The 22,138-nt window shown below is 34.9% G+C and overlaps 3 protein-coding genes across 3 annotated transcripts; 2 read left to right on the forward strand and 1 right to left on the reverse strand.

The window, feature by feature from the left end:
- Positions 1-1,386: 1,386 nt before the first annotated feature.
- On the forward strand, positions 1,387-4,733 carry LOC145107657 (uncharacterized). The gene is made up of 5 exons (XM_079044595.1): positions 1,387-1,972; positions 2,118-2,154; positions 2,251-2,487; positions 2,577-2,624; positions 3,932-4,733. The coding sequence occupies exons 1-5, from the start codon at positions 1,671-1,673 to the stop codon at positions 4,448-4,450; spliced, it is 1,143 nt and encodes a 380-aa protein (XP_078900721.1). The 5' UTR covers positions 1,387-1,670; the 3' UTR covers positions 4,451-4,733.
- A 579-nt stretch (positions 4,734-5,312) lies between these two features.
- LOC145107656 (autophagy-related protein 16-like) lies at positions 5,313-8,701 on the forward strand. Its single transcript, XM_079044594.1, has 5 exons — positions 5,313-5,633; positions 5,841-5,967; positions 6,191-6,372; positions 6,587-6,782; positions 7,503-8,701. Coding segments are annotated over exons 1-5 (1,536 nt in total). The 5' UTR covers positions 5,313-5,631; the 3' UTR covers positions 8,532-8,701.
- Positions 8,702-12,137: 3,436 nt separating this feature from the next.
- On the reverse strand, positions 12,138-15,613 carry LOC145107658 (putative multidrug resistance protein). Its single transcript, XM_079044596.1, has 4 exons — positions 15,183-15,613; positions 14,558-15,098; positions 12,628-14,474; positions 12,138-12,545 (listed from the first exon to the last, which is right to left on the reverse strand). The coding sequence occupies exons 1-4, from the start codon at positions 15,611-15,613 to the stop codon at positions 12,155-12,157; spliced, it is 3,210 nt and encodes a 1,069-aa protein (XP_078900722.1). The 3' UTR covers positions 12,138-12,154.
- Between the last annotated feature and the right edge of the window lie 6,525 nt (positions 15,614-22,138).

The raw sequence follows: 22,138 nt of genomic DNA on the forward strand, positions 1-22,138 counted from the left end.
TCTAACAATATTTAATTCCTCTTCTCAAATACTCCATTTGTTGTGACATTCCAAGTGAATTTAATGTTAAAAAATCCAAGAACTATATAGATGGTTTTTGAAATATTGACTCAAATATACACTACTTGATTATATCATGACCATTATCGTCTTGGCTTTAATGTATGTCTTTGCAAACATCTATTGCACCTTTCATGCTTTAGTCACTTTTACCTGGTATAAAGTGTCATAATGTGTTTGAGATTAATCCAATTGTTGATTATTTTTCTAGTTGTGTGATATATATATTCATATAGTGTTGGTAGCACCGTTAATTGATTATGTCACAAACATACATTCAGACGTTATAATATTAGAGTGAAAGTAATAAACATTAATAATCCATCTTAAACCATACATTTAAAGCCTTATTACCGCAAGAAAGAAAATGTCACGTTTATTATTTACAGGATTGTCACTTTTTTGGACATCTATAAATTTTATAATAAATTCGTAATGTGTTAAATTTTCTTTTTCATGTTTATGACCACTGGCGGATTTAGTATATATTCCGGGATAGCCTGCGATATCCCTCAAAAAAAATTACGATAGTGTAATTTTTTCCGAATTTTTTTTTCTTATTGTGTATTACGTAATTTTTTTTTGTCGGGATACCCCTTTACTTGTTAGAGATATCCCTTTAATTTGATCTGGATCCGCCATTGTTTATGACTCTATAATATGTATTTGCTGGATGATTCCAAAAGATTGGAAGACATAACTCGCCTCGATCACCTTAAACTTTATAAACCAGAATCAAATCAAGTTTTTAAAAAATTATGGGTTTTAAACACAAAAAAACAGGTGATAATACTACTTATCGTGATAGATGATAATAAGAAAAATCAATATTAATCATAATACAAATACAAAAATATAATATAATAAAATAACAATAATACATAACAATAATACTAATATAATAATAGTTAATTACTATAAAAAAAACATATTAGAACATGATTAATTTGTTATTTTTAGTTACGATTGAGGATGAAAAAGAAAAGGAAAGGACGTAAAGACAAAATGAGAAGAAAGCGGAGAGGAGGGTGGTGGGGGAGGGGCAACCCCAAGCACAAAAGCAAAGGGGACACATGTCCCGTCGCACTCCATAAATCCGATAAATTTCAATATCCAAAACCCATTTGGATTTACACCAAATTACTTAAATTTCTCCAACATCGATTTATTTGAACTTATTTATTCAACAAATGGGTCACATAGAAATTAGAAAACGATAAATTAACTTATTTTAAACACGAAATTTACAATATTAAATTATTTTTTGTATAATGTTTCCTGGAAATAACGTGCTGTTTCTTGTTTTCTTTTGGAATGTCACCTTTGTTTTATTTACACTTCTGGAATCGAAAAACCAGCAACCAAAATAAAGAAAAGAGTTCATAGAGTATATTGTGGTCGTCGTCTCTTCACCTGTAAGCATCACTCAACTCTTCCGTTCTTGCTCCCCAATTAATTCTTCCTGCCAAAACTACACCCTGTTTCTTCAATCGTCGTCAATCGAACGTCGATCACCCATCTAGATCCCAATCCTAATTATATTTCACCCACAAATCAAACCCACAACCTGTGTTTGAGTTTAAGAGAGAGAGAGAGAGAAGGGCCCGGAGATGGGAGGTGTCACGTCATCAATGGCGGCCAAGTTGGCGTTTTTCCCACCGAATCCACCGTTTTACAAGGTGATTACAGAGAAATCAAGTGGGTTATTGCTCCTGGACAGGTTTCCTCACCGTGAAAATGTCGACGTTCTGAAGCTCCCTACTCGCCGGGGGAATAAAATCGTTGCGGTGTATGTTAGGTATCCCATGGCCACTCGCACTATACTTTATTCACATGGGAATGCTGCTGATATTGGTCAGATGTATGAACTCTTCATTGATCTGAGCATCCACCTCAAAGTTAATCTCATGGGGTTAGTAACAAATCGTGCCCTAATTTTTTCAATTCTAATTCTTTCTTGCTTCTATACGAACTTTCAATTAGTCTAGGTAAATCAAAGAGTCTTCACTTCCGATATGATTTCGACTACTGAGTTGGATTGCTGTGCTGTTATGCAGGTATGATTACTCAGGATACGGGCAGTCGTCTGGAAAGGTGCTTAAAACGATCTAAATTCATGAAAAACATCCAATTATCTTTGAAAACGGCTCTAAAATGTTTCATTTATTTCCAATTTATGTTGTTTTGCAGCCAAGTGAGCATAACACATACGCAGATATTGAAGCTGCATATAAGTGTTTGGAAGAAAGCTACAACACAAAGCAAGAAGATATCATCCTTTATGGTCAATCTGTAGGAAGTGGCCCCACTGTGAATCTTGCTGCTCGTTTGCCTCGATTGAGAGCTGTTGTTTTGCATAGCCCTATATTATCAGGCCTCAGAGTCATGTATCCTGTTAAACACACATACTGGTTTGACATATATAAGGTGTGGCCTCATTTTATTTTACTGATAAATGATAATTCATGTATATATCATTTTTTTGAACTTATGATTCTTGAATTGGATATGTGCAGAACATTGATAAAATTCAATTCGTGAAGTGCCCTGTTCTTGTCATCCATGTAAGCACCATGCTTGTAATCTTTTTCACTTTTTAGTGCATAATTAAGATGTTCAAAGTTGGGACAATATCACTATAGTCTATAGGGCTGTAGATTTCTGATTCTTTTTGACTTAATCTGGACAGCATGACTAAATGGGTGAAGCTAAAAAACCCTTGGCTTAATGAATCAAGACACTAAACGCTTTACCTATTTGCCCTTCTTCTTTCTTCCTCCCTTACTCATCTCACATAAAAATTGATGAATATTGTGAAATCTGTTTTTTGAATGTAAGGGTAAAATAGTTGTTTAGTGTCATTCAATGATTATTCAATCTAAAAAGAAACAAACCTTTTGTATGCAACACTTTATGCATACATACATCATTACCCTTCAACAAATATACCATATAAGGCTTAAATGTAGGAAAAAGAAAGACAACCCCTAAATCAAGTCTCATGTTTGTTCCAACTTCCACCTAGGTAACTCAAACCTTCTTTTAAAAGGTTTAGGGTGCGTTTGGTTGTGGAAAATTGTTTTCGTTTTTCTAGAAAACGTTTTCAGAAAATAGAGTTGAGTTTTCATTTTTAGTTTTCGATGAAAACTTTAGAAAACGTGTTTGGTTGGAGTTTTCATTTTCTGTTTTAGAAATTTAGAAAACTTTGGAAAACTATAAAAATCACTTTTCTAATTTACATAGAATTTGGAAAGCATAAAAGTGCATTTGGTTGCGGAAAAATTTCTAGTTTTCCATTAAAATTTTCAAATAAAAATGAAAATTTCGAAAACACGTTTGGTTGATTTAGTTTTCAAATTTTTTCCAAGAAAATGAAAATTTCTGTTTTCCAAATTGTATGTAAATTAGAAAAGTGATTTTTACAGTTTTCCAATGTTTTCTAAATTTCTAAGATGGAAAATGAAAACTCCATCGGTTCAAACCAAACATTTTTTCTAAATTTTCATTAAAAACTGAACTCTATTTTTTGAAAACATTTTCTTGGAAAATGAAAACAATTTTCCACAACCAAACACATTAAAACTTTCATTTTCTTGGAATTTTTTTGAAAGCTAATAAATCAACCAAACGCGTTTTCAAAATTTTCATTTTCATTTGAAAATTTTCATGGAAACTGAAAAATTTTCCACAACCAAACGCACTCTTAATCGCTCAACTTTGAATTTAATTCTATTATTATAAAAAAAATATTATATTTTTGTTGATGTGGACATATGTCATGTGACGTGGCAACTTTGCTAAAGCAATTTCACTAAATAGTACCTCAAACTTCTTTTTAAAAGGTTTAAATAAATATTATAAAATATTGCAGGGAACTGCGGATGAGGTGGTTGATTGTTCTCATGGGAAACAACTTTGGGAACTATGCCAAGAAAAATATGAACCATTATGGATCAAAGGAGGAAAGCATTGTAATTTGGAGCTATATCCAGAATACATTAAACACCTAAAAAAATTCATAACCATTGTTGAAAAGCCACCATCATCACGAAGAAACAACAATCCAAGAAAAAGCATGGACCAATCCTCCACCACCAACCGCCACCACCACCACCACCATTCCAGTAGGAGGAGGAGTACGGATTGTTTTGAAGCTCCAAGGAAAAGCACGAGCATGAACACAAAGGAGAATTTGGACCTCATTAATGAACTATGTGAGTACAAGTTTGATCAAAGTGATGATAAAGTTGGAAAGCTGCGAATACCTTATGAGCATATGGAGAGGTCTAGGAAGAGTATGGAGTATCGTGAAAATCCTAGATTAAGTACTGATATGAAGGCTGAATGGGGGCGTAAGAGTGTGGATTGTATTGATAGGAGTCGTAACTAGTTAGTTATAAACATTTTATTTTTATGGATATGGTTATGGTTATGGTTACTACAGAAAGTGTAGAGGGAAAAGGAGGGTGGTGGTTGGGGTTTAATTTGTGTTGTAATTTTGTTTGTTAAAAAAAGTTGTTAGTTGATGTTTAAAATGTTGTTTTAGTTCAAGTTGAATGTTGATCAAGTTTGAAATGTAATCAAATTTGTTAGATCCCAAACTCAAGTAGGTTGAATCCTATTATTGTCGAGCCTCAAATATGAGTTTAATGTTTTATCCCAAGTTGTTAAAATCACGATCTGGATCTTACAATCCTACCTAAGTAAATCGATCTTATGTTGATTGTTTTTTTATCTTGGACTAAGAGTGTAGAATGTTATTTTTGAATTGTTTATGGTTAAGCTTTTATGTTTTAATCTGCAAAAGGGTAAAACCGAAAAAAAAACTTAAAAACTTTATGGTTTTTATATCCCAAAAAATAAATCAAAATAATGTTTTAATTTGAAATCTCTATTCTAATAAAAAAAATATTATTATTCTTCTTTTGTTATGTATCATCAAATTAGATATTCTAAATAATGTAATGTCACTTGTAATTTGCTTCTTCATTTTAAATTTTAAAATTTAAAATTTTCATTCTAATTATATTTTATTAATAACTTAGAATAAAAATTAAAATAAAATTAATATGGATTTTAAAGTGATATAACTTCATGTATTTATTTATATCAACGATTATAATTTTATATAATTAAAAAAATATATTTTAATTAATAATTTAGTTAGAATAATTGATTAATAATTTTAAGTTTTTTTAATTATATAAACTAATAAATAAAATATAGTTTTGCCACATGCTCTGTATTTTTCTGGAGATGAACCTTTGAATCATAATGGGGATTGGCTCAAACAGTTTGCTGTTTGGATCATTCATCTTTTCAGGATTCTTCCGTTTTTTACGTGGCCTTTGTAGACATCTTTTGCTTGAAGAACCTCACGGCTTTGTCGTTAGAATGGCTTTTCAAACGGATAGCTGCACGGCTACACTATTCTTTGTCGAAAAAGATCTGAAATTAACAGTGATCACAGACTTTGATTGAAAGAAAGCAGGTTGATTCCTGCCGACGTGCAGTCCGATTTCGACAAGAAACATATCGAGGACGGATCTGTGGCAATCAATCATCATCAAGATGTAAGTTATCGCACAATTTTAGGATTTGGGAGAACGTTTGATTCTATTACTTATGACACCATTGAACTTACATGGCGTGATCGAAAAACAATGAATTTAAAATTAAGAACATCATCTTGTGGTCGTATATTTTTTATGTGGATGACCTAATATGCTTACATATCATTCTAGAAGAATGAATGTCGATTTGATATTTTGATTTTATAGGGCTGAGGATGAAATTGGGATAAACGCAATAAAGCATGCCATGAGAGCTCTTAGAAAGCGTCATCTCATGGAGGAGGGAGCTCATGCTCCTGCTTTTACAGCTATTTCAAAACCTATTGCTTCTCAGGTTCCTCTTCCCCATACTCCATAATCCAAATATAAACATACAATGTAGCTTTAGTTTGTTATTCTAATTGGTACTTAACTTAGCATATATGTGAGATTTTCATTTGCAGTTTGCTACTGAATTTGTATATATATTATGTGCTTTGCATTTTCTTTTGGTTTTTCTGAAAGTGGGAAAACAAGAATTATACTGAACTTATTGAGTTTGTATTTGCCACATGAAGGGTATGGAGTGGAAAGATAAGGCAGAAACTCTTGAATTGGAACTTCAACAATGTTATAAAACTCAAGCTCGATTATCAGAGCAGCTTGTTGTGGAAGTTGCAGAGTCCAGAGCATCAAAAGCTTTAGTTCAGGAGAAAGAAGCCTTAATTCCTAGTCTTGAAAATGAGATTTCTCAAGCAAGGTTATCCTCTTTGCTCAACCATATCTGTTTGGTTGAGCTTTAACCTAATGTCTGTTTGGTATCATGGAATGGAATCACAAAAGAATGAAATGAACAAGGTAATGGAATGGATCGTTACACTGTAATGTTCCATTCCATTCCCTCTTTTAATGCTGCATACCAAACACTACCTTAAGGTATTCCTTGGATGACTGGAATTACGCTTATGCCACAGGGATGAGTGTTCTCGTTTAACAGCACTTTTGGAGGAAAAGACGAAAGCCCTAAAGTTGCTTATTGGTGAGAATCAGGACTTGAGAACTCAATATGAAGATATGAGAGCAAAAGCTAACAATGTGGAGGCTGAAAACAAGACATTAATTGATAGGTGGAATTTGCAGAAAATGAAGGATTCTGAACGTTTTAATGAGGTACAAGTTCATGTTACATTCTTTGTGGCCCCATGCCATCTTTTTTCAAGTAACTTTTAATATTTTATCTGTGTGTGCTGACTCCATTCTTATAATTTCTTTGGTATTCATGTTTTGGAGTGTTGATGCCTTGATGGCTCCGCTCTGTACCCATTTAAAAAGAGATATTTTTTAGAATAAATTAAAAAATGGTCCCCGAGTTTAGCTGATTTTTGCACTTTTGGTCCCAAAAAGCTTTCTATTGCAATTTTGGTCCTTATGTTGAAGCATCTAACAATGTTGGTCCTTATTTTAAAGTATCCTAACGATTTTGGTTCATGTGTCAAGTAACACAACTATATTACCCTTTATCTAGTTTTTCTACAAAATTTTATGATTTGATTTAAGAGTAAATGACGATTTTGGTCCCTGAGTACAGCTGTTTTTTTTTATAGGTTTCGTTCCAGAAAGGTTTCTTTTTCAATTTTGGTCCTTGTTTGAGGTTTGTGTAACCATTTTGCTCCCGTTCCAAGTAAAATGACTATTTTTGGTCCATGCGTATAGCTGTTTTTTGCAATTTTGGTCCTAAAAAGGTCATTTTACTTAGAACAGGGACCAAAAACGTTACAAAAACCTTAAACAAGAATTAAATCACAGGAGAACTTTTCGGGACCAGAATTGTAAAAATCAGCTAAATTGAGGGACCATTTATGTAATTTACTCAATTTCTTATTTCATCAGGTTAACGCTTTATACCAAGATATCCTCAACAAGCTCAAAGCCAGTGGTCTAGAACAACTCGCCAGGACACAAATTGATGGAGTAGTCCGCCAAAGCGAACAAGGCGCCGAACACTACGTAGAGACCACCACCATACCAAAAACATGCACACACAGGATCACAGCCCACGAAGGCGGCTGCGCATCCTTAATTTTCGAAAACAGTTCCGGAAAACTAATCAGCGGGGGACAAGACCAAACAGTCAAAACATGGGACACAAACACCGGGTCGCTAACTCGCACCTACCACGGTTGCCTAGGGTCAATCCTTGACCTCACAATCACAAACGACAACAACTATATAATCGCAGCAAGTAGCTCAAATAATTTATACGTATGGGATACAAATTCTGGTAGGGTCTGCCATACGCTGACTGGTCATTTGGATAAAGTATGTGCGGTTGATGTTAGCAGATGTTCAAGTCGCCATGTTGTCAGTTCGGGTTATGATCGTACGATTAAAGTGTGGGATTTGAATAAAGGGTATTGTGTGAATACTATAATATTCCCGAGTAATTGTAATACTGTATGTTTTAGTTCGGATGGGGGGACGATTATTTCAGGTCATGTTGATGGACATGTGAGGTTATGGGATATAAAAACAGGGAAGGTGTTGAGTGAGGTGGCTGCACATTCTCTTGCTGTTACTTCTGTTTGTGTTTCTAGAAATGGGAATATGGTGTTGACAAGTGGGAGGGATAATTTGCATCATTTGTTTGATGTAAGGAGTCTTGAAGTTTGTGGGACGTTTAGTGGAAGTGGGAGTAAAGTAGCTTCTAATTGGAGTAGGTCGTGTATTAGTCCGGATGATAATTATGTTGCTGCGGGGTCCGCTGATGGGTGTGTTCATGTATTGTCGATTTCGAAAGGTGATATAGTGAGTACTCTTAAAGAACATACGGCTTCTGTACTTTGTTGTTCTTGGAGTGGTCTTGGAAAGCCTTTAGCTACTTCGGGTAGGAATGGAACCATCTGTTTGTGGAGCCATTGACATGTTGGTTTTTTTGATCCTGTTGTAAAGATGTCTTGCTAGATTCTTTCGGTTTGTGTAAATATTGGTCTTCCATGAGATGTTTAAGTAATCAGTTGGAAAGGCTAAACACGTGTAAGAACTAAGGTACGCAAAATAAAGCTTCTTAAACTTGTTTTTTATTTGTTTAATGGTATGGTAGCACTAGATTTTCGGAAAGTTGATGTCTAATGATCGTTTAGTTTTCAATTAACGTCGATGATATCATTTGAACGGATACATGTTTTTATTTTAACTTCATGTAAGTAAAAGAGTATGAAGGTAATATTTGTACAGGCAGAAAGTAGATACTAGCAATAATACTCCACTACCTTTAATTATAAGCCTCTTTTCCCTCTTATCTAAGGTCATGTCCTTGGAAAGAACCAACTCTTTCCTGTCTAACTTCATGTTATCTTCACTATTTCTTCTCGGACATCATTTCCTCCTTGCACCATCGATTGTGATCATCTCCATTCTCCACCCTCCAACAATAATCATCGCCCCCTCATTTGGACATGCATGAACCATTACCAACTTCCTTACTCAGTTTATTGATGATCGACGACACTCCCAACGAATTTTGGAATGTCGTGTTTGGTATCATGTCCAACAATATTCTATCAAACACATATTTGTTTCATCATCCTTGTTTTCCACGACTTCCATCTTCTTTTCATACTCCTTAATCGACCAACATTCTGATGCATACAACATAGCTACTCTTACAGCTTTAGAATTTTCCATTTCAGCGGGAGTTTCTTGTCGAACAAATTCTTGTGGTGACACTCCACTTGAACCATCCTGTCTTTGTCTTTATATAGTGCGTGACGTCATTTTCAACCATTAACACACCCTTCTGGAAAAGAATCAAAATTAGTTCTTTAAATTGCTTAAACTCACCGTCTAACACAACAATGGGGTTTCATAATCAAAGTTGTAAAAGTCTTTAGGCATTACAAGGCTAGGGATGAATTGTAAATGAATTTATTTAAATAATATTAAAATTACCAATATGGCAATATCCTACAATATAAGTAACTAGCCATAAAAATATTCATATTCAAGTGTTTAAATATTCATGTAACCAATCATCACGATAGTTCATTACAAGTTTAATAAGCTCAAAAAAATAAGAAAACTCATTTTCAAATATTTAATTGTTCAATCTATCATTCATCTCCATAACAGGGACATGTTTGGGTTAGCTTTTTTAGCACAAAAATGATTTTTAAGAAAAGTGTTTATTAGCTTATGGTTTTTAGGAAAAACTGATTTTAAAAGTGTTTGGATAAGAAAAACTGTGTTTTAAGAATAAAATGGCTAAAAAGTTAGGATTTTCCAGTTTTTTGAATGCTTTACTTTTTCTTATCCAAAAAGTTGTTTTAAAAAACGTTTTTTAAATACACAAACACATTTTTAGCTTATTAACTTTTTGAAAAGCTAAAAAGCTAATAAGCTATTTTAAAAAATTATCCCAAACACCCACTAGGTTTCTAACTTCCCATTAATTTTGACATGTTTGACTTTTTGATTGCCTAGACAGCCGAATTTAACCGAGTTCGATTAACATGAGAGATTACCACTAATCCTACCAGGTAAGTAGCAAGTAACAGGCCGCCAAGCGCCTAAGTGCCCCGCTAAGCGCCTAAGTGCCCCGCCTAATTAGCAGCCTAGACCGATTTTTACAACAATCTTCATAGTGAGTCGATAAGAGCATCTCCAATGGGGACTTATCTTAGAGTTTTTTTTAATTGATTCATCACTTAGGTATTGTTTGTTTTTTCTAAAAATCACTTCCGACCACTTATTGTTGCGCCGTGTAGCACACACGCAACACATGACCCTTCACAACTGTTTGTTTTTCAGAGGAATTATGACTTAAAAATTGTTGCGCATGTGCTGCGTGACGCAACACTTGACTATCTACTTTAAACCTCTTCACACTTTACTTTAACTTATTGCAACAGTCCGCAAAGGTTAAAAAACAAACAGACTTTTTATTACATGTTGCAGCCGTTTGATCTCCCTCTTCTGCTACATAGGGTTGCAGAGGTGATCCGCAAACTTCAAACATTTTCGCTTCGAAAAAACAAATAACACCTTATTTTCATTTAATACCGTTGGAGTAGATTATTTTTTTGTGTATTTATATTGAGCACTTAATATATCTTGAGTGTAGGGATGTCAAAACGTCTCGTGACCCCGTTCTCGTGGGGCCCCTATCCCGTTTGGGGGTATTTATTAAAAAAATCGGGGGTGGGGACGGGGGTGGGGGCAAGGTTAACCCTTGTTTTAATTTCGGGGGCAGGGGCGGGGGTGGGCAATCCCGTCCCGAAACCCCCATGGGGACCCCGTTAATAAATTATAAAATAAACAATAACATGATTTTGAGCTTTCAAAATTCAACAAAAACACGTTTTTAAGTTGTTAGTATAATGTTTTTAAGATGCCGAACTTTTTTATTTTTAATATGTAAAATTCTGCTATAAATAATTATTTGTAACCTAAAAATAGCTTCTTTTATCCCAAACAACAACTTTCTTTAGCCAAAAAAAAAAGACAGCCCAAAATCAATCATGGGCGGGAGCGGGGGTAATAAGGGGGATTCGGTGGGGGGGGGGGGGTAGGAAGACTAGACATTACGGGGGCGGGGACGGGGGAACGGGGAAATTTTAGGGGCGAGGGCAGGGGATGCACTCCCCGTCCTGTTTGCCCCCATTGACATCCCTAATTGAGTGATTAATATAGTATAAAACTTTAAACATCTAACCCCTTCTACTTTTAACATATTTTATTTTTACCTCCTTAATTATATTCTAGTTTTAAATATATTTTATTTATTTAACTACTTAATTATTTCTATCATAGGTTTTCATTTATTAAATGTTTATATACTAATTTCTAATGATAACTTCAATTTAAATTATTTCATATTAAAGTATAATATGTTTGAAGACTACTAATTAAACGAAAAGATTTTATGAACATTTTAGATAGATGAGAATCAATAAGTTAAATTTATAAAAAAACTATTGAAAAAGCTTAACCATTGGAGGACTTATTTAATTAGAGGTCAAAAGTATTAGAATAATGATGTCACAAAAATATTAAGTGGTAGGATAGATTAACTATTGGAGATGCTTTTAGGTGACATTTTGTAGACATGCAAAACTTCTAAAATTTAGTGCTAAAACTAGATATCAATTATGACCAAGGTTCTAAATAACGTAAGACGTGACTTGGCGGCAATGCCAAGCCTCAAGTTTTTCCGAGCCTTGGCGAGCCACGTCATTTGTAAGGCGTGACTTAAGGCGACAATTTTGTATATAATTCATATTTTTATATGTATTTTCTACTATTATTCATTTTTATACACATATATAAGTCAAGACGGCGTTTTGGTAAAGTTTGGCGGCACATACAAGCCTTGGAGCCATGACATGCCATGGCGGAGCCATGACGAGCTTTTTAAAACCTTGATTATGACTGATAAGTACAACGACAAGACCATTATTTGTAATTCCGATTCTTTGAGTCAATAATCCATTTTATTTGCAAACTAATTTAAGAATAGCATCACAAACATAATAACCAACCAGCCATTAGCTCGGGCTTTCTCTGTTACTTATGAAAGATTGTTGTTGAAGACTAAAAAGCGAAAAATACGCACCATTTTCTCCTTTATCTAACAAATCATCATGAGAACCCTCTTCTACAACACTTCCATTGTCAATCACCACTATTTTATTCCATCTACTTATAGTAGATAACCGATGAGCTGTCATCACACATGTCCTACCAACCATGGTTTTCTCCAAAGCATCTTGGACAATACTCTCTGATTTAACATCAAGTGCACTTGTTGCCTCATCCAATAGCAAAATAGCTGGATTTTTCAAGATTGCTCTTGCAATCGCGATTCTTTGCTTCTGCCCCCCTGATAACTGCACCCCTCTTTCCCCACAAACCGTATCATACCCATCTTTCATGGAACTGATCACAGAAATAATCAACTTATTATTTTTAATGTATATAACCATAAATTAAAAAAGAAATAGAAAATTAGAAAGTAAACCTTATGAATTCATGGATATTCGCAAGGCTTGCGGCTTGAATTATCTCAGCTTCTGTTGCATTCTCTTTCCCGTATGCAATGTTTTCTTTTACAGTTCCCGCAAATAGAGTAGGCTCCTGGCTAACCCATGCGATAAATGACCGTAATGCCCTCGGGTTGTACCTTCTAATGTCAACTCCATCCACCTCCACGGATCCCATTATCGGGTCATAAAACCTCTGAATCATTCCAAGAATAGTTGACTTTCCAGATCCACTTATTCCAACAAGAACTGCAACTTCTCCAGCTTCAATCTTCAAGTTCAAACCATTAAGAACAACCTTAGTTGGCCTTATCATGTAAACAAACTCCACCTCCCTTAATTCTATCTTCCCATTTATCTTTTTAAGATTCAAAACATGATTCTCTAATGGGCCCACATCCATCTTGCTGTCTCTTTTTAAAATTTTGAAAATCGATTTTAAAGCATTTGTCCCCACAGACAAATCACCAATCATGCTTCCTGTCTCGGCTATTAAAATCCCAGCTGTTACCACAATATAAAACGTCTGAAACAAGTTCTTATATGTAATCTCACCCTTGTACAAAAGCTTCCCTCCATACCAATAAAGAACAGCTATATTAACAATGGTTAAAAATTGTCGCGTAAACAACGCCATTCCTGCATATACAGGTTGCTTTTGGCTCTCTTTTTTAGGACCTTTCTGTGTATCTTCATATAATCTCATAACCTGTTCATGCGAATAATAAGCAGTAATAATTCTATGATTGCTAACAGCCTCACTTGCAATTCCACTGCTCTTGTCACGTGCATCCGCTATCTTCTTCGACATTTCCCTTGTCATTACTAATTTCAGATAAAAACTTCCAACTGTAAATAGTTGTAAACAGATCGCCACAAGAGCGAGTCTCCATGACAATAATAACCCCCAAATGATCGCTAAAATGGCAGCTGAGATTGATTGTGCGAAAAACGCTAAACGATCTGCTACAAGATTTCTTACCATTAGGGTATCTGTAGAAAGTCGGGAACATAGGGCACCGGTGTTATTCTCTTCTTGGTCGAACCACTCGATTTCAAAACTCATGATTTTTTCAAAGATCGATGATCGTATCTTGTTTGTTAAATTCTCTCCCATTACTCCAAAATAGTAATGTTGAATCATGCTCGCTATGATTGAAGAGACAGATATTGTCAAGAAGACGAAGCATAATGTTATTGTTTGAGACCTAATTTCGTCATGATTATTGAGGAAGAATATAGACAGCATCGCTGCTTGAAAGCAAGCCACCAAAGGTTGAACTGATCCGTTAATGAGTGCACCAATGGTTCCAGTTAGAGTCGACTTCCAATCTGGTGTGGTCATCTCCATCAGATGCCTCCATGATGGACGACTGTACTCTTCATCTGACCGTTGATTTGTTACAAGATCAGATCTAGTCAGTTTCTTTTCATCTATTTTTTCTTCTTTTTCTGTGAAATTGCTACTTGGAGATGCCAGGGTTTTAGTTTTGATTTGTGTGTTCATTACATGTACCATGATCGAGTATGATCCAGAAGGGTTTTGTATAAGTTGTTCATGTGAACCAGATTCGATTACTTCTCCTGATTTTATAACAACGATTAAGTCTGCATGACGAATGGTGGACAAATAATGTGCGATGACTATTGTTGTTCTTCCTACTGATGCACAAGTCAAAGCTTCTTGTACTGCTTTCTCAGAATGTGAGTCAAGGGAACTTGTAGCTTCATCAAGGAGCAAGATTTTTGGTTCTCTAAGCAACGCCCTTGCAATGGAAATTCGTTGCTTCTGACCTCCCGACATTTGAGTTCCCAATTCCCCAACCTGAAGAACGTCGTATAGAAAGAAATAAAAGTATGAATACTGTAATACACAAACAAACGAAAGTACATTTTTCTTGTACTTACCAGTGTGTCGTATCCATTTGGTAGCTGCATGATGAAGTTATGAGCATTTGCTTTTTTAGCTGCTTCTACAATCTCCTCACTTGTAGCACCCTCTTTCCCAAATAAAATATTCTCTCTAATCGACGTTGCAAAAAGTATAGGCTCCTGGCTTACTAACCCCATTTGACTACGTAACCACTTTAATTGGAGCAACTTTATGTTAATTCCATCTAGTAATATCTCCCCCTCAATTGGATCATAGAATCTTTCTAGCAGATTGACCACCGTTGACTTACCGGACCCACTTTGACCAACCAATCCAATGGTTTGACAGGCATTGACTTTGAGATTGAACTTTTTTAGCACTAAGGTTTCTGGTCTTGAAGGGTATGCGAAGTCGATGTCTTTGAACTCTAATGCACCTTTGACTATGGAGATTGTTTTTCCTTGTTTGTCTGTTGAGTCTATGGGTGGGACCCTGTTGATGATTTCACTAATTAGGGCTGCTGAAATCTTGGCTTCAGCAAAATGCTTGATGTTCATTAAAGATGCTCCAAGACCACTGTAAGGATTGTTGAAAAAAAAAAACTATTAAGAATACTAATTAAACTGAGAAACAATGGTGAATTTTTTTTTTTATACTTACAATCCTCCATAGAGAACGCATATGCCAGCACTGAGAATATCTCCACCTTTGACTCCTTTTTCAATGACCAAAACGCCCCCGTACCAGCTCACAAGTGCAAAAACAGCAAATAGGATTCCAAAGCTACTGAAAACAATGCCCTTTAATAAACCTTGTTTGATTCCAAGAATTAGAGTGGGGTGTAATGCAGTTGAAAAACGCCTCATCATCCTTTCCTCTCCAACATACGAATGAACAGTCTTGATTGAAGAAAATGCCTGCTCTGCTATCCCTCCAGCAACCCCATACGCCTCCTGTAGCTTCTCTTCATTTTTTGCCAAAAGATTTCCATAAACTACCCCTGGAAGAATCAGTAAAAACATAGCAGGGAGTGCGACAATTGCTAGTCTCCAACATAGGTACATTGCTGTTAATTCAGTTGTCATGAACATCCATAGATACGTAATGAACCCTGGAATCTGTTTCGATGTTAGAAGAGTTAGTAGAATGGAATTGGAATCTAAAGAAGTTGAATCATAATTCGTAACGTGTTCTTAAATTTTATTTATTTAAATATATATGACAAGGGTATTTTGTTCTTTTTATAAAAAAAGGAAGAATGAAATTGAACTGCTTCCGCTCTCCCGTAGGAATGGTGAAATCCATCATACATGGAATTTGAATTTAAATTCCGTCCATTTGGCAACCGACATGGAATGGAATCTTGAATTCCAATTCTGTCGTTGGATATATTAAGCAAGAATCATGTTAAGTTAGAAGACCTTTTCGCTAATAACTCCTTGAATGTTTATCGATATATCGGTTGAGATATTTGTGACAACACGAGATGCCTCAAGAGTTTTGTCAAAGTAACCGATTTCTTGTCGTAGAATAGCTTTTAAATATTTGATGCGTATCCGTGATGATTGCCTTTCTGCACTGTGTCCCCAACAGAATCCTTCTATTCAATGTCATTACAAAATTGCAATATAAAGATTTGCTCAAAAAAAAAATCATATTATGTTGTTTGTTAACAGAAGATAAAAGTACCTACCTATAAACGCACCCGAACCCACAATAATAGCAAGGTACATATAGGTGATTGCATACTGCAAAAATAAAAACAAAAAGTAATCAGACAACTGACAGTAGATAACAGATAACAGATAACAGAGACTGACCTGATTGATGTCAGCAAGGGTTATGGAAGTTGTTGATGCATAGCCATTCATCATTCGACTGAGGGCGAACATAATCAAAGCCATACTCGATCCATTTGCAATACAGCCAGCTGTCCCGAGAGCCATTAAACTCATGTCTATCCGGTCAGCATGTTCTGAAATTACCCCTAATAGCCCGGGTGATGATCCATTCTTTTTTTCCATCTGATCTATTATGAGTTACATACGCTACAAAACTAATTTCATGTTCACCATTTTTATAGCTTCTTTCATATTCTACAGACACCCATCACATGCCAAACGATGCTGTATCATTATATTGAACGCATATTCTTTTTACAGTTGAAGAGACAAAAGGTGGTTATATTTTTTGATCTTTTTGCTACTACTGAACACAAGGTATTGAAGTTGGATAATGCTGGCATGAAGGTGATGTTGGTGTAGGATACTTTTGGTTATTACTAGGAATATTTATCTGGATTTGTGATGATTTTGTATGCATATGAATGGAATTTTGTATGGAAGCCGTTCCAGTTATATGCCTCTTTCCACTTGGAACCAATCTAATTGCCGTATAAACTCCCCCAAAATCTTCACCCCGAAACAAGATCAAACAAAAAAACAAGTTTATGAATCCAAGGTTAGATACAAATACAAACAGAAGCAAACGACAGTTTGGTTTTTGGTATACTGTTTTTGTGATTTTGGGCAAGGATGGAATAGAGATAATTCTGATTTTTTTTTAATTAAATTTGAAACAATGGTTTTTAACTTGATTTTAGCTAGAGTTGCGAGTTTGATCTTTAAGTAGATGATTTAAAAAGAAAGTTTCAAGAAGTTAATGGAGGTAAAATGGTCCATTTTAGGGACTCGCTCTTTTTTGAGATATCCGTGTACATAGTTTTTGAAATAAATATAATCTTTGGACTTTGAATCAAGATAGTAAATGAGCTACGCATAAGCTCAAATTCTGTGTTATAACAAAATACTTAAATGCCGTTCAAAAAAAAAAAAAAACTTAAATTAATAAATGAGTACCAATCTCAAGCTCATGATAATATTTAAGCTTGAGCTTTAAGATAATACTAAAAATATTCTGGTTTAAGCCAAAATTCAAATTACTCGGACTTCATGCGGTTCTTTAACACCTCTACTCATACCCAATCTCTTCATGTTCTATTAGATCAGTTTAGTCGGGTATTTTACTACTCTAAATAGGAGAATGAAAAATACAAAAGATATATAAAAAAGTGTTGTTGGGTCAATTTGATTCAAAAATTAGCATTTTTAAACGTGTGTTCCAGCTATATGATGTATATTTCTTCTCACCCATAAAAAATATACATTGTATTAGAAAATAGAACTGTGGAGAAAGGATTATGTATTTTGTTATAAATTCAAAGTTTCAAATGCTTGACAAGAAAGAAAAGCAAGATTTTTTGTTTTGTTTTGTTAAAACCGAGTCTACCGAATCCACGGCTTCCCACCTTGTTTATTCAGTCAATACTTAATGATTAAATAAAAAGAAATGGCCTTACATCCATTATTTTCAATAGCAAATGTGTGTAGCATAATTGTTCGTTGGTCGTGCCATATGTATTAATGTAGGTATGGCATGATTTAATATCTCAAGTCAAAGTGTATTAATGGTGAACGGAATGTTTTAGACTAAACCTGAATTCGATGTGATAGCTTGGCAAACCTTTTTATATGAGACCGAACTTGATTTGAGGATCGAGAGCCTAAATAACCAAAAGATATAAACACAAAAATACTAATGTGAAAAAGCTTGAAAACATTTATGAAAAATATGTTATTCGAACTAAACACAAAAATATTAACAAATACATCAAATTTAATAAGATTAAGAGCATATAGAATTCAAATCAATAGTTTAAGATAACTTTTGTGAAAATAATTGGGCACCAATCGTAGTAAGCAACATTATACCGATCCAACCAAAATAAATACTTATAATTATAATTATATGATTATGGTTTGCTTAGATAAAGAATTATAATTATATGATTAGGTAAGTGATTGTGATACATCATAAACCAAGTTGCTTCTACTTCTACGACAACATTACCAAGTCCACAAAGGAAAAAAAATAAAAAATAATACATAAGTCCACAAAGGAAAAATAAAATAAAATAATATATCCCTTAATTCGATTTGTCCCCTAACTTGTCATTTTATTTATTTGATACAAAATTCATCTAAGGAGAACAAAGATAAACTCCCCAAAAGGGGGTTTAGGTTTCATATTCCAAGCTTCTAATCTCAATATATCCCTTATTACTAGGCCTCATACCTTAAATCACACATTAACATATGAATTTAGGATATTATGGGATGTAATGCAATCCAAGTGAACTATGACTCGTGCCTGACTCAAGAGTCATGAACAACTCATCCTCGACTTCTCTAACAACCTAATGAAGATCCCGATTATGCATGACTATGCTCCACATTTCCATGTAGGAGGGCTTTACTTAAGATTGTCCTTTTTGGTTACAATACTCTACTCAAGATTTCCGTTTATTAATGTTCTACTAAAGATTGTTATGTGTTACCACTCTACTCGAGATTTATATTTTGCACATGCTTGGGCCGAGCAAGATTTCACATGCCATGCTTGGACTACATCAAATTCACTCTTTTTTTTGTTCCAACCAAATTTGAAACCACTTAGTCAAGAACTGTGTTTCCACTTGCATACACTTCTAATACACAATTCTTGAACATGTCAATGATCAAACTCTTAAATTTTGTTGCTTGTCAAATGAGCCCATATACTATTCACTTAGAAAAACCACAATATTAACATTTATGTGTAAACAACTATGCTAATACATCAACTTTACATGTTTAACATTGTTAGCATAATAAGTTAATAGGGTCACTTTTGTATTGAGATTTTATTTAGGGTTTTAGCAAATAGAAGAACCATTTAGTCTTTGTGCCCCTTGTAAATCAACAAAGCAAAACATCAATAATGGCTTCCAGAATAAAACAAATTATCTTGACCACTTCAACCATGCCCTTCTGATCCTACCCCTTGGGCATCTATTCCACCATAGTTATTGTTATTGCACCTTTTGTAGAGACTAATCTTCATTTTACCACCATACTACCATATGATTTGGATCTTTATCTTTTGAATAGTTTAAATAGTTTCTTGCCTTTAATACTATTGACATGTCATCATTAATGTCTCATTAAAATATATCTTTATCAGGTACTTTAGGTATCTTTCCATCATTATGGATCTTGGATTTTGGTGCATCTATATATGTCACCTTATTTGTTATCTTTTGTTTCTTTATCTCATGGATCACATGTTTCTATTATGTCTGTTAGTGTCGCATCCATGCAAGTAGAAGGTGTTTTTTTATGTTGTTACCCCTCACATATCTCTCACCAAAATCTATTATATTCCTAAACTTGCGTTACACCTTACTTTGGTCATTCAGTTGTGCAAATATAGTTATTAGGTTTCTTTTCTAATTCTTCTTTGTTGTTGACTGGATCCATGGTATCAAAAGGTGATTGGGATACGATGTAGGCTAGAAGAACTCTATGTGTAACGACCCAAATTTTCCATTCCGTCATCAATGTTAGTTTTTGTTATATTTGTTTGTTAAAAATTAACTAGTAACGTCCCAAAATCCATGATAAAAATTTTCATTTTCAAAAGACATATTCATAAAATGCATAAAATAATCAAACATTGTTTTCAAGACAAAACCATAGAAATCAGAGTATCAAATCATCTCTCAAAAAATAAATCAATGAGCCTTCACCTTGCCCCGATCATCTGAAGTACCTGAAAACATTTAAATCCATAATTGTAAGCCAAAGCTTAGTGAGCTCCCCAAAAATACTCCACACAACAATATACATAGAATGCATGCACACCAGGCCTGCATCATAGGGCTGGACTGCCTCCCGAGCCTACATCATATCGTTGGATCGCTCCCGAGCCTACAACATATAACTGGACTGCTCCTGGTTTTGTTGGCCTACAACATAAAGCAGTACCACCTCAACCCAACCACAATATGTCGACATATGCACCAAAACAATAACAAACAAACACATGTAATCATAGCAGATCTACCAGTTTAACAAATCACTACATCATAATAACATCCTACACATAAAGACACATACTGCAGTACATAATATATTAAGAAAAATCACCTCGTAGTCTAGCATACAACAACACTGCTCACAGACCCAATAAATGGCACTACATGTCACCTATACAATAATCAGGGAACAAATCTCTAACTACAGCCCCAAACCCCCAAATTGACCTAAAAGTCAAACTTGGTCAAAAAAGCCAATGGTCAAGGTTAAATTCAACAATCAAAAGTCCTATAATTGGCCGCCACGTCGTGACCAAGCTATTGTCAAGTCGTGGTAGCCTTGAGACAAAATAGTCGTGGAGATTGTCCTTTTCTCACGTTGTGAAGGCCAATCTCTCACGTCATGAGAACTGCTCTGGCTTTCTTAATCCATTAAGTTCTTAATCGTTAAGGCTACTTATCCATACTTTCCAGAAGGCTTTCCTACTCCAAATGCATTATATAAATCGGTGATTTATGGAAATGCATGTCTCTTCCATTCTAGGTAAAAACATGAAAGAAATGAACTCAAACTTGTGCATGAGACCAAATATACCATAGAACTCTAGATCTGGAGCATATATCATAAAAGGGATCCCAAGGATCCATAAAGTTGCCAACTTTATGGAACCTGACCATTCAAACTCTCACAATCATGGAGAAAAGGGACAAGAAACCTAGATCTAGTGACACTAAACATAAAGCTTGGATCTTGAGGACTTACAAAAGTCCAATATATGAGCAAGGATGAAGAGAGGATGTTAGCTTGCTAGATCTTTTCACCAAGAGCTTATTTTTTTTCTTATTCTAAGCACCAAAACACCACCAAAAACTCTGAAATGATAAAAAATGGAGGAAGGGTTTATGTTGAGAATGAAATGGAGGAAGGGTTTATGGAGGCCGAGGGTGTGAAAACCCAGGCCTTCACTTCCCTTAAATAGAGGTACAAACCCCAAAACTAGGGTTTTGCATGCAGGAGCTGTCACGTCATGACCAACATGTTGTCACGTTGTGACATCTAATGAGATGTGTGCTTTCCTTGGGCACCGCCACGTCGTAATACACATAAGCTCATGTCGTGGCCAAAGATTTCATCCTTTAAGACTTAAATTGACAAACTCAAAAGTGATGCTTACCTTGAAATTGGTCTTATAATTCTCCCCCACTTGAACTAGATCTTGTCCTTGAAATCCTCAACTGCAAATAGATCTGAGTATTGCTCACACATCTCCGAATCGAGCTCTGTAACGCCCGTAGATCCGGGCTAGTCAATTTAGAGACGATAAGCGTCAAAAATGACTTTTTGATAGAAGACTATTTAGGATGAATAATCTTAACTAAGTTGTAGTATATGTTACAAGTATTCCGTACATATAAAGAATGCCGAAATCCGAGTTATAACGAAGAAGTTATGACCTGTCGAAGTTTCGCGACAGAACCGGTACGACACAGCGAGACGTAAATAGTGAATTTATGTTAGAGTAATATTTGGCCTTAGCGATCTAAATGAAAGTCGTAGAATACGTTAAACCGAGAGCGTGCATAAAAAGAACGTCCAAATCTGACTTCGTATGAGGAAGTTATGATTTTTCGAAGTTTCGGCTTAGCAGTGTACAGCTCGAAGTTCGAATATGAGATCGAGCGATATTTAGCCGAAACAATC

The sequence above is a fragment of the Lactuca virosa genome, chromosome 4 (assembly GCF_052849685.1).
Source record: "Lactuca virosa cultivar CGN04683 chromosome 4, Lactuca_virosa_CGN04683_v6, whole genome shotgun sequence".
Classification (NCBI taxonomy): domain Eukaryota; kingdom Viridiplantae; phylum Streptophyta; class Magnoliopsida; order Asterales; family Asteraceae; genus Lactuca; species Lactuca virosa.

Excerpts from the sequence above, each read along its gene's own strand:
- LOC145107657 (XM_079044595.1), top strand. The coding sequence starts at position 1,671 with ATGGGAGGTGTCACGTCATCAATGGCGGCCAAGTTGGCGTTTTTCCCA. Across the intron at positions 2,488-2,576 it reads ACTGGTTTGACATATATAAG|AACATTGATAAAATTCAATT; the intron begins GTGTGGCCTCAT and ends GGATATGTGCAG. Across the intron at positions 2,625-3,931 it reads GCCCTGTTCTTGTCATCCAT|GGAACTGCGGATGAGGTGGT; the intron begins GTAAGCACCATG and ends AAAATATTGCAG.
- LOC145107656 (XM_079044594.1), top strand. Across the intron at positions 6,373-6,586 it reads AATGAGATTTCTCAAGCAAG|GGATGAGTGTTCTCGTTTAA; the intron begins GTTATCCTCTTT and ends CTTATGCCACAG. Across the intron at positions 6,783-7,502 it reads ATTCTGAACGTTTTAATGAG|GTTAACGCTTTATACCAAGA; the intron begins GTACAAGTTCAT and ends TTATTTCATCAG.
- LOC145107658 (XM_079044596.1), bottom strand. The coding sequence starts at position 15,613 with ATGTTCATGACAACTGAATTAACAGCAATGTACCTATGTTGGAGACTA. Across the intron at positions 14,475-14,557 it reads CAAATGGATACGACACACTG|GTTGGGGAATTGGGAACTCA; the intron begins GTAAGTACAAGA and ends GACGTTCTTCAG. Across the intron at positions 12,546-12,627 it reads AATATCCATGAATTCATAAG|TTCCATGAAAGATGGGTATG; the intron begins GTTTACTTTCTA and ends TTCTGTGATCAG.